This window comes from Pelophylax lessonae (assembly GCF_965119305.1).
Source record: "Pelophylax lessonae genome assembly, chromosome: 1".
In the NCBI taxonomy this organism is placed as follows: Eukaryota; Metazoa; Chordata; class Amphibia; order Anura; family Ranidae; genus Pelophylax; species Pelophylax lessonae.
Window position 1 is genome coordinate 328,179,837 of NC_138768.1, and position 24,824 is coordinate 328,204,660.

Genomic DNA, 24,824 nt, shown 5'->3' on the forward strand with positions numbered 1-24,824 from the left:
AAGCACTTTCCCGAAACATTGGCAATAACCTCAGGGGCCAGTAGGGATCGACCGATTATCGGCAATTCCGATATATCGGGGGCCGATATGCACTTTATCGGAATTGCCGATAATCGGTCAATCCCTACTTTAAAGCTGTAGTAAACCGCAGCAGTTATGCAATTGCATAATGTGTTAGCATGCATTGCATACTAGCACATTTTAAAAACAATTACTTAGAACAAAACCCTAATCCTTCCCCCTGGTCTTCCTTCCGGGTTCGCAGGCTCCAGCTGTATGAGTGGCCCTCGGTTAGCACGGAGCTCTGAGCACATGCGCCAGTGATGTCACCGACTGCATTCAGTATGAAAATCTTCTAAACGTGCACCATATTATAGGCTTACCTGTAGGTAAAAATCACAAAGCAGACTTTACTACCGCTTTAACCACTTGTCCTCCAGAAGATTTACCATCCTTCATGACCAGGCCATTTTTTTGCAATATGGCACTGCATTAATTTAACTGACAATTGCGCAGTCATGTGATGCTGTAACCAAATAACATTTATGTCCTTTTTTTCCCTCACAAATAGTGCACAGTCAGGAATCTCTGCTTGCAGGCAGCAAGGTACCACGGGACATGTAGTCCTTAGAAATTGAACGTAAACAGCAGAGAAGAAGCTGCAACGTATGCAGGGAATCCAGGATGTTGTGAAAAGAGATGGAGAGAAAGCAGGTAGCTTATTTTGGATTGTAAAATGTTATTATTGTTTGTTATTGCTATTATAATGCTGATGTTTTAAATTAAAGTGTATGCTGTGACCATAGATTTCCTTTTCCTCCATACTCCTTTTTAAACAGGGCGTTGATGTATTATAGACTGTTTATAGATGGAATTTTTCCTAGAGCTTAGTAATTGCGGTGAAGTTGTACTTTGCACAAAATACCCAATCATATATCATCACTTATTGGATGATGGAAGTCAACAGAGCTACATCTCATTCATTAAAGTGTTACTGAACCCAGGACCCTCAATTCACTATATCTGGTCTCCCACAGAACACAGAACATGGAAATGCAATTCGTTTAGTAAATATAAACTGGTAAATACCTTTTCCTATCAGCAGTATATAGCAGCCTTGTGACTTCTATTAGTGACTGGTTAAAGCTTGTAGGAGGAGTTTTCATTCTCCTCTGACTGTCCTATAAGGCTTCAGGACCCCTCACCCTCTATCTGGACAGCACTGATTGGCCCTGTGCTGATCACATGCATCCTCCCAAGAAAAAAAAAAAAGTTATATAGCAATACACACCAAACTAAGCATTTGCAGAGTGACTCTAAAAGCTGTGTCTTATCAGGAGATGGATTGGGGACCGTGGAAGAATGGGAGGATCAGAAAAGGCAGGATCAAACAGCCTTTTTACATACAGTATCTCACAAAAGTGAGTACACCCCTCACATTTTTGTAAATATTTTATTATATCTTTTCATGTGACAACACTGAAGAAATGACACTTTGCTACAATGTAAAGTAGTGAGTGTACAGCTTGTAGAACATTGTAAATTTGCTATCCCCTCAAAATAACTCAACACACAGCCATGACTGTCTAAACCGCTGGCAACAAAAGTGAGTACACCCTCAAGAGGAAATGTCCAAATTGGGCCCAAAGTCTCAATATTTTGTGTGGCCACCATTATTTTCCAGCACCGTCTTAACCCTCTTGGGCATGGAGTTCACCAGAGCTTCACAGGCTGCCACTGGAGTCCTCTTCCACTCCTCCATGACGACATCACAGAGCTGGTGGATGTTAGAGACCTTGCGCTCCTCCATCTTTCCCTTGAGGATGCCCCACAGATGCTCAATAGGGTTTAGGTCTGGAGACATGCTTGGCCAGTCCATCACCTTTACCCTCAGCTTCTTTAGCAAGGCAGTGTACGTCTAGGAGGTGTTTGGGGTCATTATGTTGGAATACTTATCTGTGGCCCAGTCTCAGAACGGAGGGGATCATGCTCTGCTTCAGTATGTCACAGTACATGTTGGAATTCATGGTTCCCTCAATGAACTGTCGCTCCCCAGTGTCGGCAGCACTCATGCAGCCCCAGACCATGACAATCCCACCACCATGCTTGACTGTAGGCAAGACACACTTGTCTTTGTACTGATCACCTGGTTGCAGCCACACACGCTTGACACCAACTGAACCAAATAAGTTTATCTTGGTCTCATCAGACCACAGAACATGGTTCCAGTAATCCATGTCCTTAGTCTGCTTGTCTTCAGCAAACTGTTTGTGGGCTTTCTTATGCAACATCTTTAAAAGAGGCTTCCTCATGGGAAGACAGCCATGCAGACCAATTTGATGCAGTGTTTGGTGTATGGTCTAAGCACTGACAGGCTGACCCCCCACCCCTTCAACCTCTGCAGCAATGGCGAGGCCTGTTCTGAGTGGAACCTGTCCTGTGAAACTGCTGTATGGTCTTGGTCCCTGTGCTGCAGCTCAGTTTCAGGGTCTTGGCAATCGTCTTATAACCTAGGCTAACTTTATGTAGAGCAACAATTCTTTTCTTTAGATCCTCTGAGAGTTCTTGGCCATGAGGTGCCATGTTGAACTTCCAGTGACCAGTATGAGAGAGTGAGAGTGATAACACCAAATTTAACACACCTGTTCCCCATTCACACCTGAGACCTTGTAACACTAATGAGTCACATGACATCGGGGAGGGAAAATGGCTAATTGGGCCCAATATGGACATTTTCACTTAGGGGTGTACTCACTTTTGTTGCCAGCAGTTTAGACATTAATGGCTGTGTGTTGAGTTGTTTTGAGGGGGCAGAACATTTACACTGTTATACAAGCTGTACACTACTTTACATTGTAGCAAAGTGCAATTTCTTCAGTGTTGTCCCATGAAAAGATATAATAAAATATTTACAAAAATGTGAGGGGTGTACTCACTTTTGTGAGATACTGTAATGCGGAAGATTAACCTCTTAGGTTCCACAGTGAGTACAACAAGCATGTTCTACTGCATATACACACACTGATTTGTTTCGTTTGTGGGTTTAGTAACACTTAAAACTCTAAGGAAAATTTCCTTGCAAAGTGAACAGTGTATTTGCCTTAAACAAATTAACTCCAGTGACTTTAAAGTGGATCTCCAGTTTGTATTTTTTTGTATATATCTTTGCTACAAAGCATGTCCTAACTCCACTTTTTTTGTGCTTTAGACCTACTTGTTCTGCTTGCAACTTTATGAGCTCTGATCGGGCTATGGTTTTATGTGAATTTCTGAATTTGTGACATCCAATGTCACACAACTGTTTCCTGGCATGGTCAGTTGTTGTTTTTAAGCTTCCCTGTAGTTCTCAGTACTAGTACTGGGGGTGGTATAATGTCACAGTCCCAACAGCCATTGGGCTTTACTATTTGCCCAAAAAAATCCAGCACCCGCCTTCCCACCAGACTTCTGTGACATGTAGTCCCTGTGCAGGTGTGTGCCTCACTAAACTGAGAACTTTCAGCTCCACTACTCCCCACCAACCAGGCAAAAAATTTGGGGGAGCATACCCATGTATTTCTAAAGCTGCTGCAGCTATGAACCAAAAGACATGTGTATTAAAAAAGAATAGCGCGCAAATGCAAAAGAAATAACTACCAAATCTGAAGACAATCCATAAATAAAAATGGGGGTTTGGTCCCACCATATGGCCATATCGTGCTCAAGCCCACTACTGCATCAAAGTACCCCATTATCAGTGGGTCCTACACTATCCATGAAAAAGAGATGAATCCAGCCTTTCTAACCCTTGGAGATAATACTCCTTGCTGGGAAGGATGTGCAAATGCACTACAGGGGACTCCTCCTATATCCACTAGATGGTGGACACTGATTGAGTACAGGTGTGTGTGGGGGGGTGGGGAGGGTTGCTCAACCTCGATAGTCTGGTCAGACCGAATACATAATAAACAGGCAAAAAATTTGGGGGAGCATACCCATGTATTTCTAAAGCTGCTGCAGCTATGAACCAAAAGACATGTATATTAAAAAAGAATAGCACGCAAATGCAAAAGAAATAACTACCAAATCTGAAGACAATCCATAAATAAAAATGGGTGTTTATCAGTGGGTCCTACACTATCCATGAAAGGCTGGATTCATCTCTTTTTCATGGATAGTGTAGGACCCACTGATAATGGGGTACTTTGACGCAGTAGTGGGCTTGAGCACGATATGGCCATATGGTGGGACCAAACCCCCATTTTTATTTATGGATTGTCTTCAGATTTGGTAGTTATTTCTTTTGCATTTGCGCGCTATTCTTTTTTAATACTCCCCACCAACCGCCAGACCACAAAGAGAAGAATGAAAATAGAGAGGTCATGTGACCACAACTTTACATTCATAACAAAGGTATCTATCTAGCTATTTAACATAAAAGTAAATTGTCCAAGGAGGGAACCAGGAGTAACAATTTTTTTTTTTGCCTAAAGTTCTCCTTCAGAGTAATGAAGTTAGATTGTCTGATTGACAGCCAGACGTTTACATGCTCAAGAGATTCACAATGGCAGATTCCATGTTTCTCTTATAAGAAATATCCTTAAACAAGATCTGAAATGCATAATGGATTATAATCAATGTAAAAAAGACACGGCCTATTACACTTTATTTAACTCTTACATTCCTCTTCTCACCTGCCTACCAACTCTCGTCAAATGAAACACAGCTCCAGGGTGTGCAGCAATGTACAATGTTGTAAGTATAGTATAATGGCGCTTTTTCACTGCATGGAACTGAACGGTTTGGCTCGCTTTTGCACTTTTCCACTGCATGGTACCACATGGTACGGTGTTGGAACGGTTCGGTACGGTACAGCGGCGCTTTTCCACTACATGGAACCGAACTGTACGGCTCGCTTAAACAGTACCACCTCGGTTGTGGTTCCAAGAGGGCCGTACCGGTACCATATCCCACAATCCTTTGCATGCAGCCTTGACTGTTTGTCACTCTTAGCCACTGATTGGTCAGAGAATCGTTGTTATCCCACCCACTTACTATTTTAGTGGAAAAGCAAACCGTACCAAACCGTACCGAACCGTACCAACACCGTACCATGTGGTACCATGCAGTGGAAAACCAAACCGAGCCAAGCAGGGCCGAGTGGAGCCGAGCCGGTACTTGCAGTGGAAAAGTGCCATAACTCCTGCACTATCCCAAAAATTCCACAGTATAAAATACTAAGTGCATGGCTGCTGCTAGCATCCATTGTATTCCCACATGTAAATTAACTCAAAACCCAAAAGACTAATGTTGCTCTGCCCCAAATAATTACAACAAATCACATGTGCTAAATATGACTAGTGCAACATTGAACCCTGTTCACATGAATCAACATAAATCTACAAACATTGAAATCAAAATTAAATTAAGAGTAAATGTAAAATTCTTGTCTCTGTGTCTCCCTTATTTGCACTGTGGTGTCTCCCAATATTATAAATAAAGTTCAATACATTTAAACATTTCCTTTGTGATATTTCGTCAAACATACACTCACCAGCCACTTTATTAGGTACCCCTTGCTAGTCCTGGGTTGAACCCCCTTTTTCCTTCAGAACTGTCTTAATTCTTCATGGCATAGATTCAACAAGGTGTTGGAAACATTCCTCAGAGATTTTGGTCCATACTGACATGATAGCATCACGCATTTGCTGCAGATTTGTCGGCTGCACATCCATGATGCAAATCACCCGTTCCACCACATCCCAAAGGTGCTCTACTGGATTGAGATCTGGTGACTGTGGAGGCCATTGGAGTACAGTGACCTCATTGTCATGTTCAAGAAACCAGTGGTGAGATGATTTGAGCTTTGTGACATGGTGCATTATTCTGCTGGAAGGAGCCATAAGAAGATGGGTACACTGTAGTCATAAAGGGATGGACATGGTCAGTAACAATACTCAGGTAGGTTGTAGCATTTAAACGATGCTCAATTGGTACTAAGGGGCCCAAAGTGTGCCAAGAAAATATCCCCTACACCATTACACCACCAGCCTGAACCATTAATACAAGGCAGGATGGATCCATTCTTTTTTACGCCAAATTCTGACCCTACCATCTGAATGTTGCAGCTGAAATCGAGACTCATCGGACCAGGCAACATTTTTCCAATCTTCTATTGTTCAATTTTAGTGAGCCTGTGCGAACAGTAGCCTCAGTTTCCTGTTAGCTGACAGGAGTGGCACTTGGTGTGGTCTGCTGCTGCTGTAGCCCATCTGCTACAAGGTTCGATGTGTTGTGCATTCAGAGATGGTATTCTGCATACCTTGGTTGTAACGAGTGGTTGAGTTACTGTTGCCTTTCTATCATCTCGAACCATTCTGCTTTGACCCCTGGACATCAACAAGGCATTTTCGTCCACACAACTTCCGCTCGCTGGATATTTTCTCTTTTTTGGGACCATTTTCTGTAAACCCAAGGGATGGTTGTGTGTGAAAATCCCAGTAGATGGGCAGTTTTTGTAAAACTCTAACCAGCCCGTCTGGCACCAACAACCACGCCACATTCAAAGCATCTTAAATCCACTTTCTTTCCCATTCTGATGCTCAGTTTGAACTTCAGCAGGTCAACTTCACCACGTCTAGATGCCTAAATACATTGAGTTGCTGCCATGGGATTGGCTGATTAGCAATTTGTGTCATATTTGGATGTCCAGTCAATAAACCTGGATTTTGACTCAACCTGGAGTGCTGCCAATTCCTTTTCTTTTATCAAGTTTTCACGGAGGCGAGCCGGGGCATGCAACTGTGTGAGTCATCAGGCAATTACACCACCTTGAGCAGTGACTCCTTGTCTGTTCAATAGCAATTTGTGTTACTAAGCAATTGAACAGGTGTACCTAATAAAGTGGCCGGTGAGTGTATATTTTGTTTCCAACTTTAGTGAGATTAGTGCACACACACCCTAGAGTGGCACCACTGTGTTCACAATGCTCTAATCTCTATTATATAAAGTAAGGTAATATAGTGCTTTAATATGCTTTCACAAGGCCTTCCTTCACACCACATACCCCACTTGTTCACTCAGAGGTCAAACAGGAATTTTTTGGGTGTAGGTTTACTGCTTGCTGAGCCATTTTGTATACCTTCACCATCACTCCCAATAAAGGATCAAACCAGCCTTTATGTTATAGTATGACAAACACTCTCACTTTTTTCAAAAAATACACATTCAATAAAAAGTCATTTACACGGCTTTATATATCACTGAATGCCGCTAGGACCACTCCGAATGGTCACTTCTGGTCGGCTCTTGATGTCACCGGGCTCCCTTTGGAGCAGTCCTGGTGGCATTGAATGACATTTTATACTGTGTAAATGATATTTCACTGAATGTGAGTGCTGCACTAACAGCACTGAAGTTAGGGGCACGATATACAGTATGTTTGATGAAGCATCACAAAGGGCACCATTGAATGTCATGAACTTTATTTGAAATGTCCGGAGACAACATAATGCAATTATAGGAGACACAGACTGTTTATTTATACGCAGGGATTTTCCATTTACTTTTCATTTTATTTTGATTTCCAATTTTTGTAGATATATGTTTATTTTATGTGAATATGGTTAAATGTGCAATAGTCAAATTTAGCACATGTTATTTTTTTTCCCCCGTTTTATTTGGGGAAACGCAGCTTTTTTTTTTACGTTTTATTTGGGGAAACGCAGCTTTTTTTTTACCGTTTTACTTGGGGAAACGCAGCTTTTTTTTTTACGTTTTATTTGGGGAAACACAGCTTTTTTTTTCCCCCCGTTTTATTTGGGGAAACGCAGCTTTTTTTTTACCGTTTTAGTTGGGGAAACGCAGCTTTTTTTTACCGTTTTACTTGGGGAAACGCAGCTTTTTTTTTTACGTTTTATTTGGGGAAACACAGCTTTTTTATTCCCGCCATTTTATTTGGGGAAACGCAGCTTTTTTTTTACAGTTTTAGTTGGGAAAACGCAGCTTTTTTTTCGTTTTATTTGGGGAAACGCAGCTTTTTTGTACGTTTTATTTGGGGAAACGCAGCTTTTTTTTTACCGTTTTAGTTGGGGAAACGCAGCTTTTTTTTTACCGTTTTACTTGGGGAAACGCAGCTTTTTTTTACGTTTTATTTGGGGAAACACAGCTTTTTTTTCCCCCCCCCGTTTTATTTGGGGAAACGCAGCTTTTTTTTTACCATTTTAGTTGGGGAAACGCAGCTTTTTTTTTACGTTTTATTTGGGGAAACGCAGCTTTTTTTTTTACGTCTTATTTGGGGAAACGCAGCTTTTTTTACGTTTTATTTGGGGAAATGCAGCTTTTTTTTTACGTTTTATTTGGGAAAACGCAGCTTTTTTTTTTTTTTTTACATTTTATTTTCCGTTTTTTTTGGGGAAATGCAGCTTTTTTCCTTTTCGTTGGGTGCTGGGCACATGCAGAGCTTTACTTACTTCCCCAGACTCTGGAGAAAATTCCCTTGTAAAGTGCAACTGCCTTTGCAAAGTAAGCAGCCTATTTGCCTTTAGTAAATCATCCACATAATGTCAAAGAATCTAAGTAGATTATGCTGCATATCAGACTGGTATTAAATGGAAGAGGACAAAAAAAAAAAAACTGAGTATGTGTACCAGGCATAAGATATGAAGTGTGTTACTGATTGGATCACCGTTCGCCTGGTGAAAATAAAGGGAAAAAAGTCTTAACAACAGAAAACTAATACTAAGGATTAGTAAAAAGCTGCAGTATATTACAGTTTTAATTTTAGGTTTAATATTGCTTTACCCGTGGGTGTTCAACCTGTGGACCTCCAGCGGTTGCTGAACTACACGTCCCATCATGCCTCAGCCTTTAGGAGTCATGCTTTTAACTGTCAGCGGCTTGCAATGCCTCATGGGACTTGTAGTTCCACAACAGCTGGAGGGCTACAGGTTGAGCAGCCATGCTTTAACCACTTGCTGACCGTTGGACGTAGGTATGTATACATGGCCTGCCAGTAAGTGTTTATTACAAGATCATTGCAGCTGCAGCCATGATCTAACTGCAGCCATAGCCAAGCAAAAACTTTAGGTTTGCAGAAATTTCTGGGGAAGGGTCTTCTAGGGGTACCCAATGCCATCACTGTAACTGGGCAGCAATAGGGTAATAATGGATTCAGAGGAGTCCAGCTTTTTTATAGGGACCCCTCCAGTACTGAAGGGCAGGCTGGTAATTGGCATGACAAAACAAACTGACTGCCCACTTGCCTCAGGGATTCATTTATCAATGAAACATAAACCACTCAAGCACTGAACCTGTTTTAACCATTTCCATACCGCAGTACGTCATATGACGTCTTGGGCTTTGACTGAATATATCTGAATGATGCCTGCAAGTGCAGGCATTATTCAGATATTTTTTTTCAGCCGGAGATTTCCTGCACTATAGGAATAATCATAGTGGCTGCAGGTGCTTCTACTGGCTCGGCTGTGCGATTGGTGAGTCGAAGAAGGAATCCACCAGTGGCGGAAGTTCACCATAGAGAATACCGAGGACCAGATGGTCCCCGGCAGTCTCTATGACTCTGAGAGGCCCGGGCAGGACATTATGAGGTCATGTCCGACCTAGCAATTGTAAATACTGCCGTGTTCTCGGCTGGAAAGCTGAGATAATTTTTTTTTTTTTGATCTCAAGCTTTTTAGCCTGGAGGAGAGATCTGGGGACCTGTCATGCCCTATTCCGATTACAATGGATGTTTACATTCCTTGTAATAGGAATAAAAGTGATCAAAAATAATAATTTAAAGGGAAAGTGTAAAAATAAAAATAAAATAAACAATAAAAAAATGTAAAGTGCCCCCGTCCCCACATGCTCACACGCAGAAGAGAACGCATACGTACGTCGCACCCACATATGTAAACGGCGTTCAATCCACACATGTGAGATATCGCCGCAAACTTTAGAGCGTGATCAAAAATTCTAGCCCAGGACCTCCTTTGTAACTCTAAACAAGTAACCTGTAAAAATGTTTAAAGTGTTGCCTATAGAGATTTTTAAATATCGAAATTTGGCGCCATTCCACAAGTGGGCACAATTTTAAAGCATGACATATTAGGTATCTATTTACTCGGCGTAACATCCTCTTTCACAATATACAAAAATAAAATTGTGCTAACTTTAGTGTTTTTTTTTTCTTTAATTCCTGAAACTGTTTTTTTCCCCCAAAAAAAACGAGTTTGAAAAATTGCTGCGCAAATACCGTGTGACATAAAAAGTTGTAACAACCGCCATTTTATTCCCTAGGGCATTGATGGCAAACCTTGGCACCCCAGATGTTTTGGAACTACATTTCCCATGACGCTCAACTACACTGCAGAATGCAAGAGCGTCATGGGAAATGTAGTTTCAAAACATCTAGGGTGCCAAGGTTCACCATCACTGCCCTAGGGTCTCTGCTAAAAAAAAAACATATATAATGTTTGGGGGTTCTGAGTAATTTTGTAGCAAAAAAAATGATGATTTTTCAATGTAGGAGTGGTGTGCCAGAATTGGGCCAGTATGGAAGGGGTTAAAAAGAGGGTCTCTGTGAGGAATTGCAACATTTTCATGCCACTAATGTGACAATTTCTTATGCGTTTTGACAATTAGTAAACGCCTTTTCCTTATAATAAAAAGGACGTTTTCCTAATAATATATTCTGATATTTGCATGTGAATTGTCTCCTGCAGACACAAGGCAAGTCCTTTAACAAATATCCACCTAAGTTGTCTATCGTAGAAATTTTACTTTTTTTTTTTTTTTTTTTTTTTTTACTTTTTTGCCTTAGTATAAATCTATGTTTGTCCCAAGCATGTTTGAATCCACTTATGGTAGACTGACTCGCCAGCTCTGCTATCATTAATTAAAAGTTTCTAAGGCTCCGTTCACATGTAGGCGTTTCGGGGCGTTTTTGGGGAGTTTTTCTGCTCTAGGATCAGCTCTCAAAACGCCCAACAAGACAAATCCTATTCATTTCAATGGCCCCTGTTCACATCTGAGCGTTTTGACGCTGTAAGCAAAACGCCCAACACTCAAAAAAGTACATGAGCTTCTTTTTGGGCAGATTACAGGCGTTTTCCATTGGTTTCTATTCAATCTAAAAACGCCTGCACAAAAAACGCCTGTAAAATCGCGGTAAAAATCACGGCAAAAATCGCTGCAAAATCGCGGTAAAACCGCGCGAAAACGCTACGCTCAGGTGTGAAAGTAGCCTTAAAGTTTTGTACATACAATTTATACGAAGCACAGTGAACATTGTGAGCATTTACATTGTTGTTATATACTTATATATATTTTGTTGGCAGAAGTAGATGTCTATATTACACAGATAAGCCATGCGAAATGTAAGAAAAGTTGCGATTTCCATAGTTCTTACTCTGGATCTATTGATTATTTGGACATGCATTTTTTTTCTGAAGCTAACATTTGCTTTTGGCAGTTCTATACCTGGTGATATGGTGGTATCTTCCCGGCATTTTCAGCAGGCTGAGAATCACTACAGCTACTTTCCCATTCAGTGCTAGAAGTTGAGGTAATCTCTGTCCAAGCACCACAGCCCATTTCTTGCTTTTCTAGGTCACCTGTGGGGCTATAATCAGTTGGGTTTCCAGCTGAAAAAAATAAGTGTATAGTAAACATGCTTTGCTTTGTGGATATGACTGACCATACAGTGTGTGGATTTTATGCAGTGTAAATCAGTTAAAAAACAACAACTTCATACTGGTTACATGAGTAGAATCTATTACACTGAACAAATACATGTGCATTTTATTGATGGCATTTTGAATGCACAGAGATACCATGACGAGATCCTGAGGCTCATTGTTGTGCCATTCATCCACGATCATCACCTCATGTTGCAGCATGATAATGCACGGGCAAAAAATTCCCTGTATAGACACAGGAGACAAGTAGCTATAACGCTGACAAAATAATGGGCTGTGGGATATGTGCAAGGAATACCAAATGCTTTATTTTTATGTAGCACTGCCCCCGTAGGGACCACTGAATATCCACTCTGTGGGTCCCCCCTGGTTACCAACACACGGCTATAAGCAAATGCAATTCTTACATTCCTCTTGGCTCTTCACTTCAATAAACAGTCCAGGGGTATTTGGTTGTTTTTGTTGTTTATTTTGTAATGGGGATAGGAGAAGGAAATAGTGGGATACTCCAATTTAACTATTTACAATATCTGAGGACTTCTATATTCTACTTCACTTGTAGATATGGAACAGCCAGGCTGTTAATTCCTCCTGCCACTTTAGATGAATGGGATTAAGTCTCTTGCTTTATCTCAAGACCACTTGGTGGACAATATCTTATTTTATCTTCAGGATACTCTCCCTGCTGACACCCATCCACTGACTATCCTATGAGCAGGGGTGACCCCCCTCAGGTCAGGCCCCTTGACACGAGCTCCTGTACTCACGATACTGCAGCCACAGGTTCTCCAGTGTCTCCCCTCTCAGTCAGCGTCCCTGGACCTCTGGGTTCAGCTCCACTCAACCGCTGCTCTTGCCCTCAGGACGACCTCCTGCGACCGCATGGCACTTCTACAGAGAAGTAGGCAGCTGCCCCCTCACTCCAGGACTCCGCTCTCCAACGAAACATGTGCTCCTGGCTTTTATACAGTATCCCAGCATGCACCAAGGCGACTTGCCCTCTGACAATCATCAGGACTGTATCAAAAGCCTATGCACCCATTCGTCAGTTTTCCGCCCACTGTCCAACATGCCTCCCTATTAGATAGCATGAAACAATCTCCAGACTGAATGAATCGCATACTGAGCACAATGAGCAGACCTCACTAACAGATCCTGCTCTGTGGTAGGCAGAGAGCAATATAGATTTACCTGCAGTCCCTCTGGTAAGCAGACAGAGCTCAAAACTATACTCTCTCTCTAGCACCTACCTGGGAGGGTGCTATACTTATTGAATACTACACTGTAGTCCAGTTGAGTGGATCTTAACCTACTAGGCATATGCCATGAGTGACAAATAACAATGGAAAAGAAACAAGACACAAAACAACATTAAATCACTGTTAATGATAATGCATGGCCCCATGTTGCAAGGATCTGTACACAATTCCTGAAAGATGAAAACATCCCAGTTCTTGCATGGCCAGCATACTCACCGGACATGTTATCCATTGAGCATGTTTGGAATGCTCTGGATCGGCACATATGACAGCGTGTTCCAGGTCCTGCCAATATCCAGCAACTTTGCACAGCCATTGAAGAGGAGTGGACCAACATTCCACAAGCCACAATCAACAACCTGATCAACTCTATGCGAAGGAATTGTGTTGCACTGCCTGAGGCAAATGGTGGTCACACCAGAAACTGATTTGTTTTCGGACCCCCCCCCCAACAGTAAAACTACATATTTTAGAGTGGCCTTTTATTGAGGCCGAATTTGAAACCAAAAACTCCTGCCAGTAATTCAGTGGACTGACAACACTGCCCCTGCTGCACCTTAACCCATTCATGACCGTAGAACATGTTAATGCAGCATCAAGGGCTTTAATCCTGGGTGCCCCATATACTGTATATGTTCCACTATTTGTGCTGGAAAAGCACTCCATCGTGTGCTTCCAGCCCTGGGACTGCATGGTCGGTGACAGCCCTGGGTCTCTTATTACCAATCAGGACCCAGAGGGACTGAATCATCACATGATCACTATGAAAGCCTCTGATTGGCTCTCACGGTGTAGCCTACCAATGTTGTTCCTCCTCTGGAAAGACCTCCGCTAGGGTGGAGGAGAATATGCAATGTATCCCTTCCTCCTGGCTGGGGGAGATGTCTGCTGAAAATAAAAGAATGAATAACTAGTCGAGTGCCTGACCTAGTTTAGTGAGTGTAGATGTCACTGTTAGTGGTAGCTGAAGTGTCAGTTAATGTAATTGTTAGTGGTAGTGTAAATATCAGTTTGTGTCAGTGTAAGTGTCAGTGTCATTGTAATTGTCAGTTAGCGGCAATGTAAGGCCCCTTTCACACGAGAATCCTTAATTTCATCAGTTCAGTTACGTTTTTTTAAAGAAAAAAAACAGATGAAGTTTACATCAGTTACTCATCAGTTTTTTACATCCATTACCAATGCAAAAATGGATTGTTTGTCCATTTATATCCATTTTTTCACCTGTCCTGTTTTTTTAACGGAACAAAAATAAGGCTTTGATCCGTTTCAAAAAATGGTTGTTAACGGATGCGGATGTAAGCTGATGTAAATAGATGATCCATCAATGAATAGTTGAAAAACAGACCAACGATCCGCATCTATGAAAGGAGCCTAAGTATCTGTGTGTTTGGGTAGGACAAAAAAAAATGTATTGTTGTTTCTTGGCCCTACTACGGATACATAGAAAAAAAAAAATCATGCACACATGCAGTTTCATCAGGAGTAGGGGAATCGTTTTTTACAGGTTTTTCAGGTTGTGGGTCATGGTGATGACACAAGAAGCCCACAGTTTGCTGAAGATAAGCAGACTAAGGACAAGGATTACTGGAGCCATGTCCTGTGGTCTGAAGATAAACCTGCTTGGTTCAGATGGTGTCAAGCAAGTGTGGCGGCAACCAGGTGAGGAGTACAAAGACAAGTGTGTCTTGCCTACAGTCAAGCATGGTGGTGGGAGTGTCATGGTCTGGGGCTCCATGAGTGCTGCCGGCACTGGGGAGCTAAAGTTCATTGAGGGAACCATGAATGCCAACATGTACTGTGACATACTGAAGCAGAGCACGATCCCCTCCCTTCGGATACTGGGCCACAGGGCAGTATTCCAACATAACGACCCCAAACACACCTCCAAGATGACCACTGCCTTGCTAAAAAAGCTGATGGTAAAGGTGATGGACTGGCCAAACATGTCTCCAGGCCTAAACCCTATTGAGCATCTGTGGGGAATCCTCAAATGGAAGGTGGAGGAGCGCAAGGTCTCTAACATCCACCAGCTCTGTGATGTTGTCATGTGGAAGAGGACTCCAGTGGCAACCTGTGAAGCTCTGGTGAACTCCATGCCCAAGAGGGTAAAGCAGTGCTGGATTTTTAAATTTTTCTTATGGAGAATGGTTTATAGCAGAAAGTAATAAATATTGCTTTTTTTTTCATAATTGTCGCTATTTTTTTGTTTATAGCGCAAAAACTAAATACCACCAAAAGCAAGCTCTATTTGTGGGAAAAAAAATTACATCAATTTTATTTGGGTAAAGCATCGTACGACCGCGCAATTGTCAGTTAAAGCAATGCAGTGCAGTTTCGCAAAAAATTGCCTGGTCATTAAGGGGGTAAAACCTTCCGGAGCTGAAGTGGTTAAACAATAGCTAGTGATTCTGTCATGAAGACCCATGTTCAGGTACTTCCTGTTATAGGGTGAAAATTCTAAGTCCCTGTCTTCCAGATATGTCCTGCATTGCAATCCTGTCACATTGACTTATGATGTCATAATGTCATGATGTCCTGTCATATTGACTGATGGTGACTTTAAATGGTCATTTTAACACACATTCTTTAAGCATGCTCCGCTGTTATTGCTTTCAGGAAACTTGCCATGAAACATGCTGTTGGAGGCATGTAGACAAGAAGTGGTTGCAAAGAGGCTGCGTGTGGGTTTATACAGTGCATCCGAAAACATTCACAGCGCTTCACTTTTTCCACATATTTTTATGTTACAGCCTTATTCCAAAATTGAATAAATTCATTACTTTTCTCAAAATTCTACAACAATACCCCATAATGACAATATGAAATAAGTTTGTTTGAAATCTTTGCAAATGTAATAAAAATAAGAAACAAAAACAATCACATGTAGATAAGTATTCACAGCCTTTGCTCAATACTTTGTTGAAGCACCTTTGGCACCAATTACAGCCTCGGGTATTTTTGAGTATGATGCTACAAGCTTGGTACACCTCTTTGGGCAGTTTCTCCCATTCTTCTTTGCAGGACCTCTCAAGCTCCATCAGATTGAATGGGGAGTGTTGTAGCACAGCCATTTTCAGATCTGTCCGGAGATGTTCAATCGGGTTCAAGTCTGGGCTCTGGCTGGGCCACTCAAGGATATTCACAGAGTTGTCCCGTAGCCACTCCTTTGTTATCTTGGCTGTGTGCCTAAGGTCATTGTCCTGTTGGGAGATTAACCTTTGTCCCAGTCTGAGGTCCAGAGCGCTCTGGAGCAGGTTTTAATCAAGGATGTCTCTGTACATTGCTCATATTTCCCTCAACCCTGACTAGTCTCCCAGTCTCTGCGGCTGAAAAACATCCCCACAGCATGATGCTGACACCCCCATACTTCACTGTAGTGATGGTATTAGCCAGGTCAGGAGTGGTGCCTGGTTTCCTACAGACATGATGCTTGCCATTCAGGCCAAAGAGTTCAATCTTTGTTTCATCAGACCAGAGAATTTTGTTTCTCATGGTCTGAGAGTCCTTCAGGTGCCTTTTGGCAACCTCCAGGCGGGCTGTCATGTGCCTTTTACTGAGGAATGGCTTCCATCCGGCTACTCTACCATCAGACCTGATTGGTGGAGTGCTGCAGAGATGGTTGTTATTTTCTCACCACAGAGAAATGCTTGAGCTCTGTCAGAGTGACCATCAGGTTCTTGGTCACCTCCCTGACTAAGGCCCTTCTCCCCTGATTCCTCAGTTTGATGGTTCTAAACTTCCATTTACAGATGATGGAGGCCACTGGGACCTTCATTGCTGCAGATATTTTTCTATACCCTTCCCCAGATTTGTGTCTTGATACAATCCTGTCTTGGTAGTCTACAGACAATTCTTTGGACTTCATGGCTTGGTTTATGCTCTGACATGAACTTTTAACTGTGGGACCTTATATAGACAGGTGCGTGCCTTTCCAAATCATGTCCAATCAGCTTGACAATTTATTATTTTTAATAAATTTGCAAAAATTTCAAACCAACCTATTTCACGCTGTCATTATGGGGTATTGTTTGTAGAAATTTGAGGAAAATAACTAATTTAATCCGTTTTGGAATAAGGCTGTAACATAACAAAATGTGGTCAAAGTGAAGCGCTTTGAATACTTTCCGGATGCACTGTATCTACTTTATATACTCATACTCCTGTATTTTGGCTATTTTTGCGACATCATTTATACAAGATTCAAGTAAAAGTGAACATGAAGCAAGATTAAATAAAGCAAATTTATAATCACTTGACAAAGAGACAATATATGTGCACTGCACTTCACACTCCTTCCAAGCCACTGATAATGGATGCAGATGTTTGTACAATGCATATTCATGATTCCCATCCTAAACTACATGCTTAATGATATGATCTGCCTACTGGCTTTAATAATATTTTCTGATCATCTGTATAATGTTGGTTATTTATGAATATTCTAATATATTAGGCATAACAGTAGAGAAGATTATATCACCATCTACATACATTACAGACTGATGTAAAGTACATAAATCTAAATATATGTATGTAAGTAAATCTATGGTGGGAACATTTTTGACAACTTTTATGCTTGTTGCCAGTAGGATTATCTGGTGACCCAGTTTTTTAGGAATATATAGTGAATTTCCACCCTAGCGTTACAATATGCATGGTCTGCTTTATTGTAACTACAGGGTGCACATAATACATCGCTACCCCCAAATCCATAAATGTTCCTCCCCCTTGTTTACCCGCTCTGTGCTACTGTCTGTGCCAAATAAAGCAGGGTGTTTCTTCCCTTTCATATTTCTTTTAAACTACGTGACTCTGTAGCAATAATTAAACTTGATAAAAAGCTGTATTTGCAGGAAAAAAAAGAGTAAATACCCATCTCTTCTGATGCCTGCTCCAACTTCTGAGAGCACTGATCTGCTGGTCCCCTGTAGCGCTAATGCTGGCCATACATGGATTGAAATTCATCCGGTTCATCAGGGACCGACTGAATTGCAATCCATGTATGGGCAGGCTAGTTGTACAGAATTCAGTCTACCAATTGACTTCTGTGCAACCAGCTTGTTGGATTTTTTCCTATCTATCAGTCTTGCCGGCTATAGCCAGCACCACAGATCAGTGTATTCTGATGACAGGGAAGTCTCCCCGCTGTCAGAATGCAATAACTCAGTGGGAAGTATTCCCCCATCCGCATCGTGTGTGTGAATGGGGGAATAAGGTCATTTGTTTGTTTAACCTGTGGGTTTAATAAAAAAAAAAAAATACTTTTCTGGGGACAACCCAAAATTTGGAGTTTTCTTTTACTTTGACTCTCACTGATAATAGTAAACATGACAAATAGATAGGATGAATCTACCTAACGGGGGCACAGACAGTAGTAAAAACTGACAGCGGTTCAAATCCCTCTCCACTCTATCCAAAATGTAAAAAACAAACACACATGCATGGCAGTAGAGCATTGGATGATCAATGATTTTTGGCCTGGACCTGTTGATCAGTCCTGACCAACCACAGACTGACTTGTGCCTGTGTAATGTAAACACAGGCACAGAAATGACCCTCTCTCTCCTCCCAAAATTCTTTTTGGATTCATTAAGAGAAGAGAGAGGATCAAAACGTGAGTACTGCACCAAGCACACTTCTACACACCTAGCTAGGCACACTTAACCCCCGATCACCACCCCAGTTAACCCCTACACCCCCTGTTACATTGCACACTGTATACAGTATATAGCAGTTTCCTATATTTCTGTATTAGTGTGACGTGTGACTTGATTTAGCGCTTGCGACTGTTACTTTTAGGCTTAGGATACCCGCCACCCCCCAATAAAGATTTAACCCCCTGATCCCCCCTAAACACCCCCAGTTAACCCCTTCCCCCCTGTCACATTGCACACTATATACAGGTAATATAGTGGTTTTCTGTATTTCTGTATTAGTGTGATTGTGACTTCAGTTAGCGCTAGCGAGTTAGTTTCTGTCTCAACTAGGTTTAGGGTCCCCGCTACCCCCCAATAAATGTTTAATCCCCTGATCACCACCAGTTAACCCCTACACCCCCTGTCACATTGCACACTATATACAGTCTATAATATCTGTCTATATTTCTGTATTAGTGTGACTTGTGACTTGGTTTAGCATTTGTGACCGTTAATTTTAGGCTTAGGATACCCGCCACCCCCCAATAAAGATTTAACCCCCTGATCCCCCCTGATCACCCCCAGTTAACCCCTTCCCCCTGTCACATTGCACACTATATACAGGTATTATAGTGGTTTTCTGTATTAGTGTGATTGTGACTTCAGTTAGCGCTAGCGAGTTCGTTTCTGTCCCAAGTAGGTTTAGGGTCCCCGCCACCACCCCCAATAAAGATTTAACCCCCCCCCCAGTGCGCATGCGCGGCTGCTCCAACATGGCAGCTTAGCCAGGAGCTCCGCGCTTCTCCGGTCTTCAGAGGGCCCCGGCACCGGCTTTAGAGCGCACCGCAGCCCGCACTCGGCAGCGACAGCATCCCCTCACACCAGCGGTCCACCTTTTGATGTCGGCGGGTCACCGGAGAGAGGTCTCCCGCCGTCTGCACTTCTCCTCCCCAGAGCGGGACACAGCCAAGATGGCGACCGCGCCTTCCCTTCCCTCAGAGGAGCGCTGTACAAGGGAGGTAGGAGACACTCTAACTAGCCTTATGGACATTCCATCGGCCTCCCCAGACCCCTGGTCCTCCCCAGCGACCCCCGCTTACCTCCCACAGCCCCCACTTGCCTCTCCAGCTTCCACTGAATCTCTCCTCAGCAGATCCATGGAGCAGGCCCCAGGGATCCCGGGGTTGCAATAACCTGAGGCCCTGGCTTCACACCGCCAACTAGGCCTGCACTCTCCAGGACACTTCCCTGACCTATCAATTTTAAAAGCCAAATTTTCAGAAATGCTAGCCACTGGGCTAGCCCATAATGCCTCACAGATTACAGGCTCCATTAAAGCTGAACTCCAGAACATTGGCACCCGGATTGAGGCGATCGAAAATACTAGTGATCATACGGTTGCTAGAACCAATCAAAATACTGCTTGCATACAGACTTTACAGGATCAACTAGAAACAGCACTGAGTAAACTGGATGATCTTCTCCCGGACATCTCTGACCACCGCTTGGAACTAGATCGGGCACACAGAGCCCTCCAACCGCCCCGCAAAGATGGCCTCCCAAGGGACGTTATCGTCAAGACACATTTTTTTGGGGTTAAGGAGGAGCTCATGAAAAAGAGTAGGGGTAGAGAGGATCTATCCATTCAAGGCCACAAGATCCAAATCTTTGCGGACCTCTCCCCCATCACTATACAGCGCCGCAGAGCTTTGAAACTGCTTACACTGGCGTTATCGGCTAGAGCGCTGAAATATTGGTGGTCCTTCCCCTTCCGCTTGAATTTTCAATTCCAGTACAGGACTCATGGCTTCTCCAACTTCCAGGAGGGTGAGGGCATGCTTCCAAGCGACCTCCACCGATCAGCCCAGTATCCTCATTCGGGAACAAGCAACAGATGAAACGCCACTGTGATGTCAAGCCTCCATGATGTTTTGGTTGATCCCTGGGAACCTTCTCTTAGTTGCCATTGAAGTTCAACCTTCTTCGCCTGCAAGGGGTCCGCATTGATCCCTGCCTCCGTTTTTGGCCCCTTTTTTTAACTGTTTTTCTCCCTCCCCCCTTTTTTTTTTTTTTTTTTTTTGGTCGCTATTTTTCACTGGACATTTCCTTTTACACTTTTTTCAATGCTGACCATGTTTTTGATTTTACACTGGTCAGGTCTTCATTTAAATGCTGGGACTATTGAGCATTGTTAACTGTTTATTTAGTTGCTGTATGGTCTGAGGCTGCTTCCCCCCTCCCAGTTCATCCCCGTCTTGCCTATTTCATCCCTGCCTTTTTACCTCTCACACAACACACAGGGCTTAAATTCTCCTGTTAAACGTAGAAAGGCATTTCAGCACTACCACTCACAAGGACTGGGGGTCCTCCTGCTTCAGGAGACTCACTTTCCGGTGTCCTATCAACCGACATATGTCCACCATAGATACCCCATGTTTTTTCTTGCCAATGCAACCTCTAAACAGAAAGGGGTGGCCATATTTTTTGTAAAATCCCTCCCCTTTTTGCATCTACACACTGTTAGGGACCCCCAAGTTCGCTACATTCTGGTCAAAGGCCATCTACACGGGGTGTTGTACACGTTTATCTCCTATTATGCACCTAACAAAGGGCAGGCGAAATTCCTCTCTGAGATGCTTCTCCTCCTTTCTCCCCACTTCGAGGGTCGTGTTGTCATAGGGGGGGACTCTAACCTTGCCTTCGACTGCTCCCTAGACAAATCTGTATCCTTTTGCGGTAAGCTCCGTCGGCCCTCTAAACAGAGCCTTAGCGTAGCCAGATCGCTTCATGCCCTAGGCCTGATAGATATATGGCGCGAATTGAACCCTTCTACCCGAGATTACACACATTTTTCGGCCCCCCATAACTCGCTGGCACGAATTGACCATATTTTCATCCCCACTACTGACATTCCCTCTGCCCAGAAGTCTAAAATCAGAGACGTCCCTTGGTCGGACCATTCTATGGTCACTTTGCAGCTCTCCTGCTCCTTTCAGCACAGGGGCCCTGCCCCTTGGAGAATAAATGATTCCCTTCTGAGCGATCCTGCTAGTTGCTCCATGATAGAATCTGCACTTCGAGACTACTTCATCCCTGGTAGGCAGGGACCAGACCAGGTAAGGAGGGTGGTGGACGCCATCTCTCTGTTGAACTCAGGGTGGGACGGAGGCCAGGCTCAATCTGGCTTTCTGCTATCCTTAGATCTACAAAAGGCTTTCGACTCCCTTTCTTGGCCATTTCTTTTCCGCACTCTCGAAAAATGGGGTTTTGGTCCCTCTTTTATCACTACACTTAAGGCCCTCTACTCCCGCCCGGCGGCTCAAGTTAGGATGCAGGGGTACTATTCTGAGGACATTTCGATCCGCAGGGGAACGAGGCAGGGGTGCCCTCTCTCCCCACTCCTTTTCGCCATAGCCCTGGAATCCCTGGCAACGGCTATCCGTCTTCACCCAGATATTCATGGCCTACGGTGCGGGACTGAGACCCACAAATGCACTCAATTCGCGGACGACATAATGCTTTTTGTCACCTCGCCTTTGATTTCCCTTCCCAATATAGTCTCCCTCCTTGATTCCTTTGGAGCGGCTTCTGGCCTGCGAGTCAACATGAATAAATCCCTAGCACTTAATGTCACCCTCCCCTCGCCACTGGTGGAACGCCTTAAGGACCATTTTCCCTTCTCCTGGCACTCAGACGCCATACCTTACCTGGAAGTCTCCTTAACTCCTACAATAGACAAACTTTACTCTGCTAACTACCCACCCATGATCCAAAAATTGAAACAGGATCTCTCCGACTGGTCACGTTGTCACATCTCCTGGTTAGGCAGGATTAATGCGGTCAAGATGACTCTTCTGCCGCGTATTTTCTATTTGTTCCGTTCGCTTCCTATCCCGGTGCTGAAATCCCACATTCAGAAACTGCAAGGACATATTTTCAAGTTTATTTGGGGACGTAAGGGGTATAGTATTAATAAACACACTCTTCTTCGCTCCCGGAAACAAGGGGGCCTGGGAGTTCCAGACCTCTGGACATACTATCAAGCGGCACAATTGGCCCAATTTTCTGTTATCTATGCCAGAGGGGTTAAGCCTGTCTGGCATTCCATGGAACGTCAAGCAGTTCCCCTTCACACCATCGATTACCTGGTCTGGAGACCGGCTCAATCTCGCCCCCCTGTGATGGCCCCCTCTCTCTCTCACTCCCTTTCCATTTGTGATACCATACACAAGTCATTCAAGGTCACTTCCCCCTGGGCCCCCCTCACCCACATTTTTCATAACCCAGATTTCCCTCCTGGCGAGGACATAGGGGCATTTAAATGGTGGACTGACAAAGGCCTTTACAGGATAGGCCACTTTTTGGACTGCTCGGGTCCTCTAACACTCTCTCATTATACCACTAAGTTAAAGATGCCACCTGGGGAGAGATTCCATCTCACCCAAATCACGCATTTTCTCAACTCGCTTAGGTCTAGATCTTCTGAGCCCCTGCGGGTAACCCCGTATGAACAATGGTGTACCCAAATTTCTGATGTCAGGGGAGGAAACTCTCATTTATGCACTACTGAATGACGCCCAAACCAAACCTACTTACATGCTCAAATGGGAGCAAGACCTCAACCTGGACTGGGACCTCTCGGACTGGCACGCCAATGTTGGACGCTCTTTTCGGGGAGTACACAACATTGGTCTCATGGAAGCTAATCTCAAGGTTCTCATGAGATGGTACTTGGTGCCCGCTAGACTGGCCGCTATGTTTCCCTCCACCTCCCCGACTTGTTTCCGAGGATGCAATCCGACTGGCACTCTTCTTCACACTTTTTGGGAATGCCCCAAGCTTAGGACGTTCTGGCAACGTATTTTTAAAATAGTCCGACAGATCACCGGTATTACCGTTCACCCGTCACCGGCTCAGGCTCTGTTGTGCCAACGCATCCCCAAAGTCCCTAAACACATCCAGACGCTTATCTTTTACATCTTCCTCAGTGCCAAGATGACGATAGCCAAGCAGTGGAAGCGGCCTACAGTTTCAGCTCATCTGGCTAAGCGTAAAATCTCATGGATGATGGCACAGGAGAAGATGTTTAGTATTCTGGATGACTCCAAAGAAAAATTTGAAATTATTTGGGAACCCTGGGCGACCTTTGTAAATGTTTCTATTTGAGGAGAGTGGATACGGTTCTATGTGCTGGTCCTTTCCTCCATTTTCCCCTTGTAAATTTTTGACTCCCTCAATGTCTTCAGTGGCTGGGCCGCAGGAACCTACTTCTTTCCTTGTCTCTCCTATCCCCTTTCTCTCTTTTCTCTCTCCTGCCTGTCTGCTTCTTCTTCCATACCGCTATCTTCTTCTTCCTCTCTCTAATGTTGGTTATAATGTCACCATAACATTCTGCTGATGAACTCAAATGCGAGGGCTCCTAGGACACGGTCTGGAGTCCTTCTTCTTGTCTCAGTTGGATCTGGTTCGGAGAATTCTAACCTTTTGTAGTTTAGGTTTATCTCTGGGCCCACCTGGGGCCGGTTTATAGGCAACCTTTATGTTTTACGCCTTTGGAGTGTAGATTTTATATTCTCTGTTTTCACTACCAATTTGTATAGTAGACATGTGGAGCGCTTCCCCTGAGACACAGTATGCTCCCTTTTGGGGTGTCTTGGGAGTGGTGCTCTACTATTACGGGGGCGACCCCCTGACATCACTTGATAGTGCCCATATTTTGAGTTGTAATTGTAACACTGACTGCTTTTTTTTTTCCTCCTTATTGGCTCCTGTATTGAGGGCTGCCTTGAACTCCGCAGGCCCACTCCACTGGACCATAATATTCTTTGTTTTCCGACCTTTCTTTGTTCTGGGGTCGTTTTTATTGCTGTATCATTTCTGATGTTACATGTTTTTTGTTATTCTTTAATAAAAATTATTGAAACACAAAGATTTAACCCCCTAAAACCCCCCGTTAACCCCTACATTCCCTGTCACATTGCACACTATAGACAGTATATAGCATCTGTCTATATTTCTGTAATAGTGTGACTTGTGACTTGGTTTAGCGCTTGCGACCATTACTTTTAGGCTTAGGATACCCGCCACCCCCCGAATAAAGATTTAACCCCCTGATCACCCCTTCATTGCCCTGTCACATTGTCATTTTTATAGTGTACAGTTTTTTTTCTGATCACTATTATTAGTGTCACAGGTGACATTAGTTTGCGTTAGCGTCAGTCCAGGACAGCGCAGAGTTAGAAATATTAGTT

The 24,824-nt window shown here is 43.4% G+C and overlaps 1 protein-coding gene across 1 annotated transcript in view; it reads right to left on the reverse strand.

The window, feature by feature from the left end:
• LOC309545596 (uncharacterized protein) overlaps nt 1-24,824 on the reverse strand; it is a gene marked incomplete at its 3' end in the record, with an annotated part of 151,007 nt that overhangs the window by 35,911 nt on the left and 90,272 nt on the right. The window contains exon 6 of the mRNA XM_082244831.1: nt 11,461-11,624. Within this exon, the coding sequence (XP_082100957.1) occupies nt 11,461-11,624 (164 nt within the window). The remainder of the gene's footprint in view (nt 1-11,460; nt 11,625-24,824) is intronic.